Source organism: Photinus pyralis, unplaced genomic scaffold (genome assembly GCF_008802855.1).
Source record: "Photinus pyralis isolate 1611_PpyrPB1 unplaced genomic scaffold, Ppyr1.3 Ppyr1.4_LG9, whole genome shotgun sequence".
Classification (NCBI taxonomy): Eukaryota; Metazoa; Arthropoda; class Insecta; order Coleoptera; family Lampyridae; genus Photinus; species Photinus pyralis.
This window is the reverse complement of record NW_022170878.1, coordinates 15,818,077-15,832,121: the sequence shown is the minus strand read 5'-3', so window position 1 is coordinate 15,832,121 and position 14,045 is coordinate 15,818,077. Positions and strand designations below refer to the sequence as shown.

The 14,045-nt window shown below is 35.8% G+C and overlaps 3 protein-coding genes across 13 annotated transcripts in view; all 3 read left to right on the top strand.

Moving 5' to 3' along the window:
- Window positions 1–3,119, top strand: part of LOC116180168 (SH3 and cysteine-rich domain-containing protein 2-like) — a 64,384-nt gene extending 61,265 nt beyond the window's left edge. For all 11 annotated transcript variants that reach the window (XM_031500035.1, XM_031500033.1, XM_031500030.1 and 8 more), the window contains one exon: window positions 1,535–3,119. In XM_031500035.1, coding sequence (XP_031355895.1) covers window positions 1,535–1,696 — 162 coding nt within the window. In that variant the 3' untranslated portion in view covers window positions 1,697–3,119. The remainder of the gene's footprint in view (window positions 1–1,534) is intronic.
- Window positions 3,120–4,859: 1,740 nt separating this feature from the next.
- Window positions 4,860–6,273, top strand: LOC116181011 (leucine-rich repeat-containing protein 27-like). The gene is made up of 4 exons (XM_031501224.1): window positions 4,860–5,179; window positions 5,224–5,725; window positions 5,774–6,098; window positions 6,154–6,273. Exons 1-4 carry the CDS (start codon window positions 4,903–4,905, stop codon window positions 6,208–6,210), a joined length of 1,161 nt encoding a protein of 386 aa, XP_031357084.1. The 5' UTR covers window positions 4,860–4,902; the 3' UTR covers window positions 6,211–6,273.
- A 3,682-nt stretch (window positions 6,274–9,955) lies between these two features.
- On the top strand, window positions 9,956–11,302 carry LOC116180947 (short-chain dehydrogenase/reductase family 16C member 6-like). The gene is made up of 5 exons (XM_031501139.1): window positions 9,956–10,167; window positions 10,221–10,375; window positions 10,430–10,607; window positions 10,662–11,032; window positions 11,083–11,302. The coding sequence occupies exons 1-5, from the start codon at window positions 10,066–10,068 to the stop codon at window positions 11,156–11,158; spliced, it is 882 nt and encodes a 293-aa protein (XP_031356999.1). The 5' UTR covers window positions 9,956–10,065; the 3' UTR covers window positions 11,159–11,302.
- The last annotated feature ends 2,743 nt before the right edge of the window (window positions 11,303–14,045 follow it).

Sequence of the window (14,045 nt, the reverse complement as noted above, 5' to 3'; positions counted from 1 at the left end):
CTCACTTTCTCCCGGGAATTTTTCCGGTACTCCGTCTGAGCGAGAACCACGCTATAGCTATTTTTTGTCATGTTTCAAAGAAACCCCCAAAGTGTTTTTTTTGCCGAATTCTTTGCCTTTATGTACAAAAGACAGAAAAAATTATTATGGTCATAGTGGATGAATTTTTGTAGGAAAATGTGATCTCATGCGCAGAGATAATACAATAATACACCGCGTGTAAGGCGGATCTAGAAAAGTGGCAGAGTGGTGTGACTCGACGAGGTCACTGGTTTTGACTCAAATACAGTGCTATTTATTGAGAAGTAGACATAGGGATTTATGTGTATTGTTTTTTCCTGTCTACTTTTAAATGAAAGATCTCTTCTGAAGGGCGGCTAATTTTGTGCAACCAAATTAACTTGTCAATTGGTATAGTGCCGGTGACAGTTTCAAGGGCGTAAGAGATTTATTTTCTGTTAAGCCAAAGCAACAATTTTCAAACTAATTAATATGACAACCAGATGTTTATTTGTTTTAAGTTTTGGATGCCTATAATTAGGCGCCCTTCAGAAGAGATTCGGTCTTAGACATAGGGAAAAACAATACAATATCTCTATATCTACTTCTTAATAAATATCACTGTATGTGGCATATGGGTCAACTGTACAAAGTTTGAACCGAATTGCTTCAAAGTTCAAGTGATTGTCAATTATCGTGTTCGCAAGCAAACAACCACCATATACTATCCTAAAAACCTTGTTTCGCTTTACTCTGTCACTTAATAATGGAAACAGGACAAACAAATGAAGGAAACGATGGAAGGAATTGAAAATATACTGCGAAAAAAAGGAATGGAAGAAGAAATATGGTATGTGTTTATGTATTAAATGAAAATTTTGTGCATGAAAGCAATACTCTACCGAATGCAAAAAGAACGAACTTAATATTTTGAAAACTCTAGGAGTAGTTAAGGCCTCGGACAGACGGACAGACGGACAGACGAATGGACAGAGAAAGTAGCTGCAATAGCGCACCCAGCATCGTTGGAAAATGCGCTAAAAAGGGGATTAAGATTTAAAAACATTTTCATGCTGCGAAATTTGATATGAATTCCTATGCACCATGTACAATTGTACAATTCTATAGCATAATCCCAACCTAATTTTAAGAAAATCCACACGTTTCAAATCTGTACCTACTCGATCTCTATTACTCGTTATGCTGTGTTCGTATATTTAATTAAAACTGCAAGAGCACTTTTGCAAATGTATGGAGTTAAATAATTTGAATAAATATTTTTGGCATTATACGTATCGACCCTTAAGCGCAGAAAACAAAAGAATATTTTAATAAAGTGGATACCCTAATTTGAAATCATTTTTCAGAAAAAGCATATTTAACAATCATAAATATTCACACGCTTGTATTTCCATACATTTAAATTTCAAATACGCCGCTAATATTTGATCTTCAACTTTGAAATCCGAGTTATTCTATTCGACCAATGTAAAAATTGAATTGGGGTTGTTCATTGATGGCCTTCGTTTTGTAGGTTACACACAATTTGCAACTGTCGGATGGGGAAAATGGATTAATGTTGCTGAGGGACCAAATAGTAATTCAAATAGGTGAGGAAATCGATGGAATGGTGATGATCCGTTCTGGTGATAATCGTCAAGGAGTTTGTCCTGTCAAGTTTCTGCAGGAGGTGTGACGACGTACCGAAGTTGGTTGTCAAGTAAATCAAGCGTGTACTTGTGTGAAATCAAGCACGAAGCCCTTACAATCAACCTTAAATAAAATTTACTACCATTATTCCAAGAACTCATCGCAGAAGAACAATACAACGACGTGGTACACGTTTGGAAATAGAAAAAATTTAAACAACGGGAAATTTGCCCAATACTACTACAACAATATAAACAACAATAACCTGTCGAAAAATAACTACGTATATTTACCAAAACAGAATAACCTAAATAACATAAATAACATATTCGCTTTATCAAACGCTCAGTATCAGAACGAGTATAAGTATTTACAATGTAAAGCGCCATTTTCCTCAACCAAACGGCCTCTATCGATCAAACTTTCTACCCCAAAGCACGTAACTAATTTTTTTAACAAAACATTTAGATCCGATTCGCAAAAAAGGCCTCTATTGTTAAATTTGGGCTCGTCGACCTGCAGCTTGGATGAGCCGGTCGGTCCCAATTTTCAAATCGTACCCGATCGTTGCGGGATAAAGATATCGTCGATTTATACAATCAGCGAAAACGTCGAGAAGTTCACTCCAAGAAGCTCACTGTATCCAAAAAGAAACTTCTACATCACATCGAGTAGCAGGCCTCTGTTTGTGCGAAAATAATGCCCTTCCTATAAAATTAAAAATTGAAAAAAAAAATGTTCTAGTTGAAATAAGTTCCCTATTTTTGTAAATGTTAGAATTGTTGTGACTGAAATGAGCACGTCCTTTGATACCTTAAGCACCAGCCATTAAAATGCGTATATTTTCATTTTGACAGATCAAAATTTACGGCTTGTTATTATATTAACTGGTTTTAATTATCCAGTGAGATTTCATCAAACTGCGTTACTTTGCTGGATTATGGTTAATGTTGAAGCTAAATTCATATATAATTTATTAAAGGAATTGATTAAATATTTAATAAATGTTAATACTACCTAATAGGGCTTGCGAGTTTAGGATTAGTTTTAACTGTTAAATGTTAAGCAATCACATCATTCCAAAGACTGTTTCGAAATTGGATTGTAAGTTAGTAATATTGGCAGCCTAAATTTATTTATTTATTTCCCTTACCAATAGACTTAAATGAAGGATATGTACAAAACAATTTCGAATTGTTATATGCACACGACCAATTTAATAAATTATAGTATTATTTAATAATAATTAAGTAATGTCGTCGGTGTACGCACTAGTGCTACAGCAACCGTGATTGAGAAATTAAACCTGTTAACATATTTTTAAGTCGATAAAGAAACCTTGGTGTCTCACATTGGCCGCACCATTTACCTACCTACCTGTTGGAAAATTGTAAGATGTATATATTTGTTTTAAAACTGTACTCACTAACCGTGTCCAACTTCAATAATAAAATTTCCAAAAATCTTCAGTTTACTTTTCCTTTACAGCTTGTTAAAATTAAAAAAAAAATGGTCCACAAACAAAATTTCGTTCGATACGAAAGTGTTGGGGTCCCAGGTGCAAAACGGTCAATTGCGCTGTTTTTAGAGTGACTAGTTATGATTAAAAAGGTAGTCTATTAATCAAATTCGTGCGCCTAAACTGTTTATATGCAGTGCGAACAACATTATGAACAAAACGACTACCGGTAAGAAGGTTAAAGACAATTAATTCAAGCTTCTGTTTGGTGTAAAAGTCTAAGTTATAAGGGTACATTTTTGATAATTGCACACTGCAACATCGGTAAGCTATTACTGTGAAGAACTCAAAGTTCAACTAAGGAAATCATAGTAAGTCTCAAGCACGGTTTCTCCAGAAAGAAATTGCGTCAACCATGTTTCGAAATTAATTTTCAACCAGTAACCTAATTCAACTGGTAAACAAGAGGTCCGATCGTATTGCCCAACGCGTGCCACCCCCCAATTTCAAATTGCTGCGACCTTCCAAAAGAAAAATGACAATTGCAGAAAATTTCAACCAATCGATAAAGGTAAGTTTATTTATTTTTTGTAAGAGAAATTAAAAGTTTATTTATTACCGAGCTAGCCGTGGTATTAATTATTTCATTGCCAAAAATTAATTGTTACAGTACAATTTTTACCAGTGCCGTAGAGAATAAAATTAATATTCTTCAAGAGAATTATTTTTTACAGAGTTATCAAATGTTTTTTTGTTAATTGTTAAATATTTTTTTGTGCAATTGGACGCGAAACAACAACTTCGCGTTCGCCATGGCGGCCGCGAAATTCACTTTCGCGGCCGCTGTCATAGCGACGGCCGTTAAAGTAAGACAATGTCACATATATTTTGACAATCAGCATGTAGGTAATTACAAATCTTTTGGATAAATGTTAATATTAAGCGAACAGTTCGTATTGTTACTTATACTTACTCCTGAAATAAAGTGTAAAGTGTTAGAAGCGGTTATACTTTGAAACTGTAACATTTTGATTTTCATTAGAACTCAAACTGACAGGTACACTTGAAGTCCTTGTAGCATTTTTCGTACTGCCGCTTCGATTTTTCAGGTACTAACTCATAACTGCAACACAGCAGAATTCGCAACAAGTTTTATTTCCGGAGGAGTTCCGGATATCGAAGAATCACTTTCGGAGTCACACATTTTGACTTTTCTTTCACGAAAAATTATTCATTGTTTATCTCATTTCCATGGTAAAATGAAAATTGGCCGTCTTTCTATTTGCGACGAAAATTATTATTTTTGAAATCTCATTTTTATTTATTGACGATTCTACACAATTGCACAAAAAATGTTGTGTATACCACGGCCGCGTCATTCTTTAACGCCCTCAAAGTTGCCTTGCCTCGGCCGCAAGCGGCCTCGGCGCCAATCTTCTTTTCGGTACGTTAAAGAATGACTTCGCGGCCTAAGTATACAAATAACTATTTTAAGAACCATTATCAACGTTTTCATTTGGCGTGTAACTTATTTTCTCAAAAAACAACCATTTAGAATTGGTGCCGCAAGTCATATGACCTGAGGCGGCAGACGGTCGATTTTAACTTACTCAGATAGGCCAAAGTAGAACTCCATCGGTTAAAATTTTGATAACGAAGTGGATTTCGAGCTAGCTCCCCTACTATAACTTCTCGTACTTAAAATCAATAATGCGATTTATGGATGTCATGTCATGGTAACAAACAAAGTTGCATCCACATCATTATTACATGTCAAACTCAAAATTTCTAAAATGTCGCTAATTGAGGTAATTTCCGATCAGGCTAACAAAAAATTAGAAAAAGTGCCGGAGAGCATTATGCAAATGTGCAACTTGAAAATGCTGTACTTGGAAAATAACGAGTTGTTTAATCTTCCTGACGATTTTTTCGCAAAGCTACCTAAACTTACATGGATCGATTTGAGGAAGAACAAACTTACGGCGCTACCGAGCGGAATGGCCGATCACGCTAATTTAGAAACGATCCTGCTACAAAATAACTTAATCCAAAAACTGCCAAACGAATTGGGTAAGTGACTTCAATTATCGAGGTTTATTAATTACATTTTTCAGGTGCAATTCCAAATTTAAAGGTGCTGCAAGTATCGGGAAATCCACTCACATATCCACCTCATGAGGTTACCGATAAAGGCATCGTGGCTATATCTAACTTTCTTAGGGAACAGTATTTTTTAACTCGCGCGCAATCGGATGCCGATGCAAAAATTGATGCGATATCAAATGCGTCCTCGAAAAGTGAAATTAGCTCTGACAAGGAGTATAAGGTCTCCGTGGACAATGAGAGACAATCGCAACGAGAGGTGAAATTCATGCCAGTAATCGACGTAAAGAGATTAACGGAGAATGAGACTAATCAAAAGAACACCGTAACTAATGTCGTTAAAAGAACGCACAAGATAACAAGGGGTTGCTCAAAGATATCTCTACAATCTCATTCAACATGGAACAATAAACGGAAAATCGAACGCGCCCAAGAGGGTGAAATGAAGGAGATATGGCTGAAGCGATTAAAGGATATCTTAGCCGATCAGGAAAAAATACTTCAACAGGAACGGTAAGGAAGTTCACACGATGACATCGATCGTCTTCACTAAAATTTCAGAAATTTAAAGGCGTTGAGCAAATGGAGGCTGAAGAAAAAGTTGGAACCGGTTAGAGAAGTAAATTTGAATGATCTGTCAGAACCACCCTTCGACACTGACCCGGAATACCAAAGAATGCTCACGCGACAAGATTTGAACGAGCAAATTGACGCCTTGGTACAGAAAACTAAGCGTATAAGAAAAATGAGGCGTCATGCGAAGAGAGTGAATATACAAGAATTAATAGATGACGTTGTAAACCAAATGAGATACCTTCAAACGCAAGCGGAACAGTCGAAGTCGCCGCGTACTGATCAAGAAATTGCAGGGAAGCAAATAGAAAGTGTAAGTATTGCCCGGTCTCCAAAGCAAAGCACCTTCAAGAGTACTTCTTTTGCAGATTGTGAAGCTCCATAAAAAGATTGTTGAACTACAAACACAAAATGAAAGATATTAGAAGTGTGTGCCCTTTACTTTGTCAGAACAATGTTGTAAATTGTGGTATTAAACAATGTGTATAGCAACTATCGTTTCCCTTGTATGTCTAAAGATCACAAAAGTGACTAAGAACAGCGGCGGACTGGCCCGGGGGGGGCGGGGGGGGGGGGCGGGTGGCGATTGCCACCTGGTCTGTTGGCCATGGCCCGTTGGAAAGTTATATTATAAGTATGTGCTGTATTTAGTTTCTTGTAATATTAATAAATTATTAACCGTTTCTCTCATCAGGGTTGATGTTAGATTGTTTTTATTTAAGTGTTTTACAAGGAATTTTATCATTTTTTGTCGCATTATTATTATAGGCGACGCGCCTGGTTTGGATTATATATATTTTGTTACTTTTAATTATCAGCTGCAATTAAAAAAAACTATATTTTAATTGATTTTCGAGAAAGCTGAAGCACAAAATGTTTTTGTGGTGCACCGCAAAGCTCCCCCCCCCTCCCAATCCTCATTACACTAATACTTTAACCTTTGCAATTCCACCTGGCCCGTAGGTACCCAGTCCGCCCCTGACTAAGAATAAGAAATCTCTGGAAAGTAGTTTCTAGGTTTGCCGCTGAAGAGCGTACGAATCGTGGTGAAGTCATAGATATATAAATACCTAGATACAGCCATCCTTAACAAACGTACCTCGGTTTTTAAAAAACATATCAAAGAAATTTGTACATCTCTCCATTACTTTCTAACCAAGATGAAACATGTTCTATCTCTTTTTATTGCATTAACCACTATGTCGTACGCGAATCGGACGCTTGAAACAAACTTAGCGCGTCCCATAAGTCATGTGACAGTTGACCCATTTCACGATAGCGCGAAATCCAATCTAACTAAAAATATTCGCCCTAAACATGATGGGCGGTTTTTTCACTAAATATTATGTAATTATTGCGTTATCAATTGAATACGAATAACATTAGTGCTTGCCATAATGATAGACGCGTCCATAATTGTTATTCCTGAAATAGTTTTATTACATCGAACTACGCCATTCAAATTTGGGATAATGTTTACCCTGTTTGGCATGATGTGCTGCATTGAATTCATTGCTGGCTTGCAGAATATCAAAAAAACCGTAAGTAAGTAAAGTTTATGTTCAACATTTTAATTTTAATTGCATGGTTTTAGGCGTAATGGTAAAGGAAATTGTTGCGACAGGAAGTGAATTCGTTTCCAATTATTATTTTGGCCTATATGATGTTGATGCAGTGCGTTTGTATCATGATCACAAAGAAGGATCCGTCCAATATTCTTAGGAAAACGAGTTTTTAGACTGTGTGTGCGTGCAATATCAAATTTTGGTCGCTACGCGTCTTGCCTACCTTTCGGCATATGTCCATTCGGTGGGGTTTCTTTTTGAAATTATAGTGCTAATTGTAGTAAGTAAGCTACTACGTGTACATTTATTTAAAATAAATACAACACCTTAACAATGATATCCAATTGGTGATAATACTCATTTAGTGAACATTCATTACGTTTGTAAAAGCTCACAATCCGAATCATCGTCAAATGAAATTTATCATCACTGTCATTATTAACACTTAGGTATTATAAAGTTCAGCAACATCAACCAAATATAACTTCTCTTTTAAATTAATCACTTTCCACATGTTCACACACTTTCTTCCAGTTGTCAGCTGTAATTTTTTCAAATTCTTCATTTGCCAGCTTTATAAGTAACATCTTCCATTTTAAATGTAACATTTCTTGCTGCTATGCGATTTAAATAAATAAAAAGGCGGTTTATTTATGTTGTAAAGTCTCAAATCTGATAATTTTCTGTGTGATTTGTGCTAACAATTTGATTGACAGTTATAATAAATAATGCGAATCTTGTCTTCCATGCTCAGGGTACCTCTATAAAAGATAGCGCTATACGTAATTAATGTGCCGAAAGTGATGGTAATAGATGGTACGTCCTTTTGAACTATGTTGGGGTATGGCTGTATCTATGTATTTATATATCTATGGGTGAAGTGTAGAGATGTTTTTTTTTCTAAAAATATACCCAACAAATATGCATAAAAATACGTGCATCGCAATCTTGTATGAATTTTGTATCATTTTGATGCAGTACATATTGCGCTAGCTCATAAAATATGACGCGAGGAAGTCTCTACATGAATAGAGTCTTTCAGTAAATGTGATAAGTGTTAGACGTCTCATATGGAATAATTATTTCATCATTTTTAACTGGTGCTAAGCATGTTACAGTAACGGGGAGCAAAACCAGTTTTTAAAAACGTTAGTGTTACATAGCCAGATTCCTGCCGCCGAAACAGGCATATCTCCTGTTTTCAAACATTTTTATTGTAGATTCATTCATACCATATTCTCTGACAATAATCGTTTAGACTGCTCATTTTTTATTTTTCTTGAATTTCGGAAAATTTTACTAGACGATTATCTTTTCCTTTGTAGTATGTGGCCATTCATGGTAAGGAAAAAAAGATAATTTTACTGAGTAAGTACCAAAAATCAAGCAATAAATCATAAAATCTAAATTTTCTTCATGGCCCAATGTGGGTAACGTAATTGAAATAAACGTTCCAAAAATAATAGAGTTTTTGTATTTAATTTTATTTAGTTGGGGCCTAATGGGCGCTTAATTAAATTTAAAAAAAAGCAATTATTTTTTGATAATTTATTTCAATTATGTACCTTATTTCAAGAAATAATGTTTTGAGCACACATAGTGATACGAATAATTAAGTTAATTTCCCCATCATAAAATTGAGTAAGACTGATAGAAATGCCATTAAATAAATTTGTGATGCTCCTACATTAACCATTCCCTTACACGTTTCTTTCCTTCTTTTTTGGGTGATATAGTGTCGTATCACCTTTTATTATATTTTATTGAAGTCATTTTAAACATCAGCGGTATATTATTGCGATGTAGTAGTGGTAGCGTTTTGAAAAAAACTCGTTCGATATAAATGAATTTTGAGTACCCTCCTTCCATATATAACCGATCACGATAAGAGATCAAAGAAATGGAGAGTGGAAAATTAATTCCTTCCTTCCTTCCCCCATCATTTAGACACTCGTGCACAAATGTCATTTATATTGTCGATTCTGTGCGCCTCTCACAAATCCAATTTTTGCTGACGAGTCGATCACTTAATAGCGACAAAGATTTCTGACGGCGGATAACTCATTAGCCGTATTTTAGAAAAGGTTTCATTTCTTGGGTTCGACTCGTTGTGTTACAGCAGTGAATCGTACTCATTAGATTGCCTGTGAGTAAAATTTCTGTGAGATCAGACGTAAAAAATGTTTATGCGTTGTGTTAAAACAGCAAGAACGCAGACACGTTACTTTTGATAGCATGCGTTACCTATAGAATTTTGATCCAAATCTAATTTAATAACCGAAATCATTGAATAATTTTTTATTCAATGCCGAAGACCAGTATGAGGCGAGAGGGGTAAGTAAATGGCACCACCAACCACGTTACTTGTTTTAGACCGTACACAACTACGAATTCGCCGGAAGTACTTTCTATTGTATGCTAACAATAACATACATATTACACACTAGAAAGTAGATTCAATTAAGAAATTAATTCTCATCAAAGTGTATTATTTAAAAATAATACAAGTAAATGCCAAGTAAATTAAATTACTTCCAACATGCGATACTTAAAATTACAATTAAGTAACCAAATTCATTCCAGTTCAGAGGTCTTTACTGTCAAGGCTCCCTGGGAGTTTACTATCAGTATTGTACATGTAATATTTTATCACTGTTATCAAGTTCTAGTTTTCTAAATCCATCGGAGAAATAAACTTGCGTTCCTTTCCTGAACATGTTTTGCATCATCGCAAATACTTTGTGTGCCATTTTGGGGTCAATTTGGAGATATTTTGTCCCTAACTCCAAAAAATCAGTGAGTGGCGAAATAGTTTTGGTAAGTTCCAAAAACCTTAAGTTTCTGCTGTTGTCATTTCAAATGTCGATTAGATAACGGGCGCTGCCCAAGGTATAGGAAGAGAGATGGCACTTCTGTACGCATCTGAAGGCGCTACCGTGGTCTGCGTGGACATACAAGAAGAATCCAACAGAAAAACTACCAGAATGATATCCGATCTGGGATACGGAAAAGCACACGCTTATACGTGGGTATTTTCAAGTTTGGGAATTAGATACACTATAATAATATAGACATACAGGTGCGACGTAAGTGATTACGCAAAAGTGATGGATATGTGTCAAGATGTCGAAAGGACAGTAGGAAATGTTACCATTTTAGTTAACAACGCAGGTATTGCTTTTGTCAACCGACTTTGTGCGATGTCCAAAGAAGAAATTGAACGAAATATCTGCGTTAACACCTTGTCTCACTTTTGGGTGAGTATATATCTGCAATCACTGTGCCAGTATCGGCTTCATAAATTGTTTCAGATGATAAAAGCTATATTGCCGTCAATGTTAAAAAACAATTATGGTCACATAGTCGCTCTGGGATCGATAAGCAGTTTTGGGGGCGTTCCACTTCTTATTCCGTATAGCGTCTCAAAGTATGCAATTCAAGGGTTAATGGATAGTTTACGAAAAGAGCTTGCTTTGTACGGAAATTGTCAAATCAAAACTACTTTGGTACATCCCTTCTTTATTGATACGGAGATGGTGAACAGAGCCAATGTTAACTATCCTTCTTTTTTGCCGAAGGCTAACAAAAAGTATGCCGCCACGAGTATAGTGAACGCCCAAAGAAGTGAAATGGTGGAGGTTACTATTCCTGGTTACTACTTAGCGTTGAAGTGTTTATTTAGGTACGTTATTCAAACATTTTTTGCTTATGTCATATCTTGTATTATTTCAGATCAATTCCTCCAAAGTTATGTGCCTTATTCTACAAATATTTTAAAATCGAGATACAAAAAGACTCTTCTTCATAGTAGGTAGCATAGAATAACCAATAAATACTTATTCAATGATAGTACATATTAACCATACATAAAATGCAAGACTGAAACCTGTACTTTGTTTAAACTTAACTACTACCTATACCTTAAGCTGCAGTAAAACTTTTTTTTCTATAATATTGTTTGATTGATTGCCTGCTTCATACCTACCATCGAGTGAAAACCTTTTTATAAGAACTAGCTACTTACTATCGACAAGCTCTGGGAATATTGAGTTAAACAAACGGTAGTGGTGACGAAACTTGTGTTGTGTTCTTTGTTCTTAAAGTAAAGTAAAACAAATTCAATACGATACACATACACACAAGATACAACGTTTAATTTTTTTACTAAAGCCAAACTTCTGGCCCAGAGACTCGTTTTCCAAAATGAACTGATACCTCAAACCCCCAACACCAAATTACTGGCATATAACTTATATGCGTCAAATAGCGAGCAAGTCAAAACGTGGCTGTACGCTTCAACTCATTATAGTATAGACCGGGAGGCGTATTGGCATTCTGTACTATTATTCAGAGCAGCTCTGGTCTGATTCGCAGTATACTATGGCTTCACGTTATGCGCAATTTGATAATAAATTATATACTGCGATTCAGAGCGCCGATATGGTTTAGTGCTCGGTGTCGTGTTTGTTTTATTACTAAAATCAGCTAAGCACTTGTCGCACCAAACACTGTTAATATCTTCACCCGTTTTTAGCGCATTTCCACAAAAATTAAAAAAAAATGCGCTATTGTGGCCACTTTGTCCGTCCGTCCGTCCGTCCGTCCGCTAACTTTGCGACGCTACTAGTTTTTTATCTTAAGAGCTATTGTTCTACTTTTTTCGCTATTTGGTTCGTTATGGTGTCGAGTCTTGTACCAAGGAAGGAATTTTTTCTGTACCGCTTACAAAAAAAGTTATTGTAAAAAAAACAAAAAACCGTTTTTTACATGTTCCATAATTTTACACTTTTGCCGTTTATTAACGATCCTAGAGATCGTTTATAATTTTGCATTGCTATCTGTCGCCTGCCGGTTGGTCTCTCCGTCTGTTCCTTTGTCTGTCTGTCCATCTATCTGTCCGTGTGAACGATAACTTTGTTTAGAAATGTTCGATCGCTTTTACATCTCCGTTAGTTATGAACTGAATTGCATGAAATTCAATATGGGCATAGCTTTAGCCATATAATACGCAATGCCAAAAGTTGAATCGAATCGATTCAAAATTCACAGTGCCCTTTTCGCATCTCGACCATTTATAAACCGAATTGCAAACTTTTTTACTTATAAAAGTATTTGAATGAAATTTGATACATAGGCACTTGGAATAAAGGAAAATCAAACGCCAATTTCAAAATTTGGTTTTGCGCATGCGCAGTGCCAACTTTTTTATTTATGGAAGAATTTAAACGAAATTTGATACATAGGCACTTGGGATAAAGGAAAATCAAACGCCAATTTCAAAATTTGGTTTTGCGCATGCGCAGTGCCAACTTTTTTATTTATGGAAGAATTTAAACGAAATTTGATACATAGGCACTTGGAATAAAGGAAAATCAAACGCCAATTTCAAAATTTGGTTTTGCGCATGCGCAGTGCCAACTTTTTTATTTATGGAAGAATTTAAACGAAATTTGATACATAGGCACTTGGGATAAAGGAAAATCAAACGCCAATTTCAAAATTTGGTTTTGCGCATGCGCAGTGCCAACTTTTTTATTTATGGAAGAATTTAAATGAAATGTGATACATAGGCACTTGGAATAAAGGAAAATCTAGCGCCAGTTTCAAAATTTTATTTTGCGCATGCGCCGTGCCAACTTTTTTATCTATGGAACTATTTAAGTGAAATTTGATACTTAGGCGCTTGGAACAAAGGAAAATCTAACATTAGTTTTAAAATTTAGGTTTGCGCATGCGCAGTTCCAACTTTCTTATTTAGAAAAGCATTGAAATGAAATTCTTCTCATAAACTGAAATTGAAGTAGCACGTCAACAATGGATTGCCCATGTGCAACGCTATCTTTCATATTTGTGGGCGGATTTTTACGATTTTAACAGAAGTTGCATCTTACAAATGGGAAATGAATGCAAGTGGAAATGCGCTTTGTGTAAATCGTTTACGATTACTTTTTAACTTGTTAAAAAATGTCTGTATGAATGGGTGTATGTGCGTGCGGCATGATTCTTGTAAACATGGTTCAGAAAGAAACTACCCAACCGATTTGGTTGAAATTTTGAAATAAATCGTCTTAAGAGTTGAAAAGGTTCTAGAAGCGATTCGAAAATGGCAAATTCACATGCCTTTTAACAACACCGGCGTTAGGTGACAACATTCTATAATACCAGCTTAAAGACTAAAGTGTTACCGCCCACTGCAGGGCCCACTGTCATGGAAACTAAAATTGCCTGACATAAAGTAGGCATGCAAATTAAGGTTTCATGACGATTTGGGGAAAAAAGAAATCATACGGTAATAAATTAGTAGAATACGGGCCAACCAGTATTGGGCTTCGCAATAATTATAAGATGAGCAGATAATCACTAACTATTTTAAGATTTATCTAATCTGTTAAAGCTCTTGAGATGTAGGTATAAATGCGTGTGCAGGCTGCCTCATAGACGAGTATTATCATCATTTTGAAGATATGTATTTTAAACTTTTATTGGTTTCTGTTGGTCTGGTGTGTGTAGGTGTTGTCTCAGGTAGGAAACGACACTTTTATGATGCTATGCACGAACGAGGGTTTCCCTCAGGCATACGTAGCTTCGCATACTGCTAGCATTATGTTGAAATCTACGAAGCGAATGCTGGAGCAATACTCTCCCCCTCAGTACCCTAACTCCGTTCCTTCCGTTCCCATCCCTAACTTTACCTA

What these genes read in the sequence shown, in the direction of transcription:
- LOC116181011 (XM_031501224.1), top strand. Translation starts at nt 4,903, where the DNA reads ATGTCGCTAATTGAGGTAATTTCCGATCAGGCTAACAAAAAATTAGAA. An exon ending in AAAATACTTCAACAGGAACG is followed by an intron (nt 5,726 to 5,773) that starts GTAAGGAAGTTC and finishes CTAAAATTTCAG; the next exon opens with AAATTTAAAGGCGTTGAGCA. An exon ending in CAGGGAAGCAAATAGAAAGT is followed by an intron (nt 6,099 to 6,153) that starts GTAAGTATTGCC and finishes CTTCTTTTGCAG; the next exon opens with ATTGTGAAGCTCCATAAAAA.
- LOC116180947 (XM_031501139.1), top strand. Translation starts at nt 10,066, where the DNA reads ATGTTTTGCATCATCGCAAATACTTTGTGTGCCATTTTGGGGTCAATT. An exon ending in TGAGTGGCGAAATAGTTTTG is followed by an intron (nt 10,168 to 10,220) that starts GTAAGTTCCAAA and finishes AATGTCGATTAG; the next exon opens with ATAACGGGCGCTGCCCAAGG. An exon ending in GCGTTGAAGTGTTTATTTAG is followed by an intron (nt 11,033 to 11,082) that starts GTACGTTATTCA and finishes GTATTATTTCAG; the next exon opens with ATCAATTCCTCCAAAGTTAT.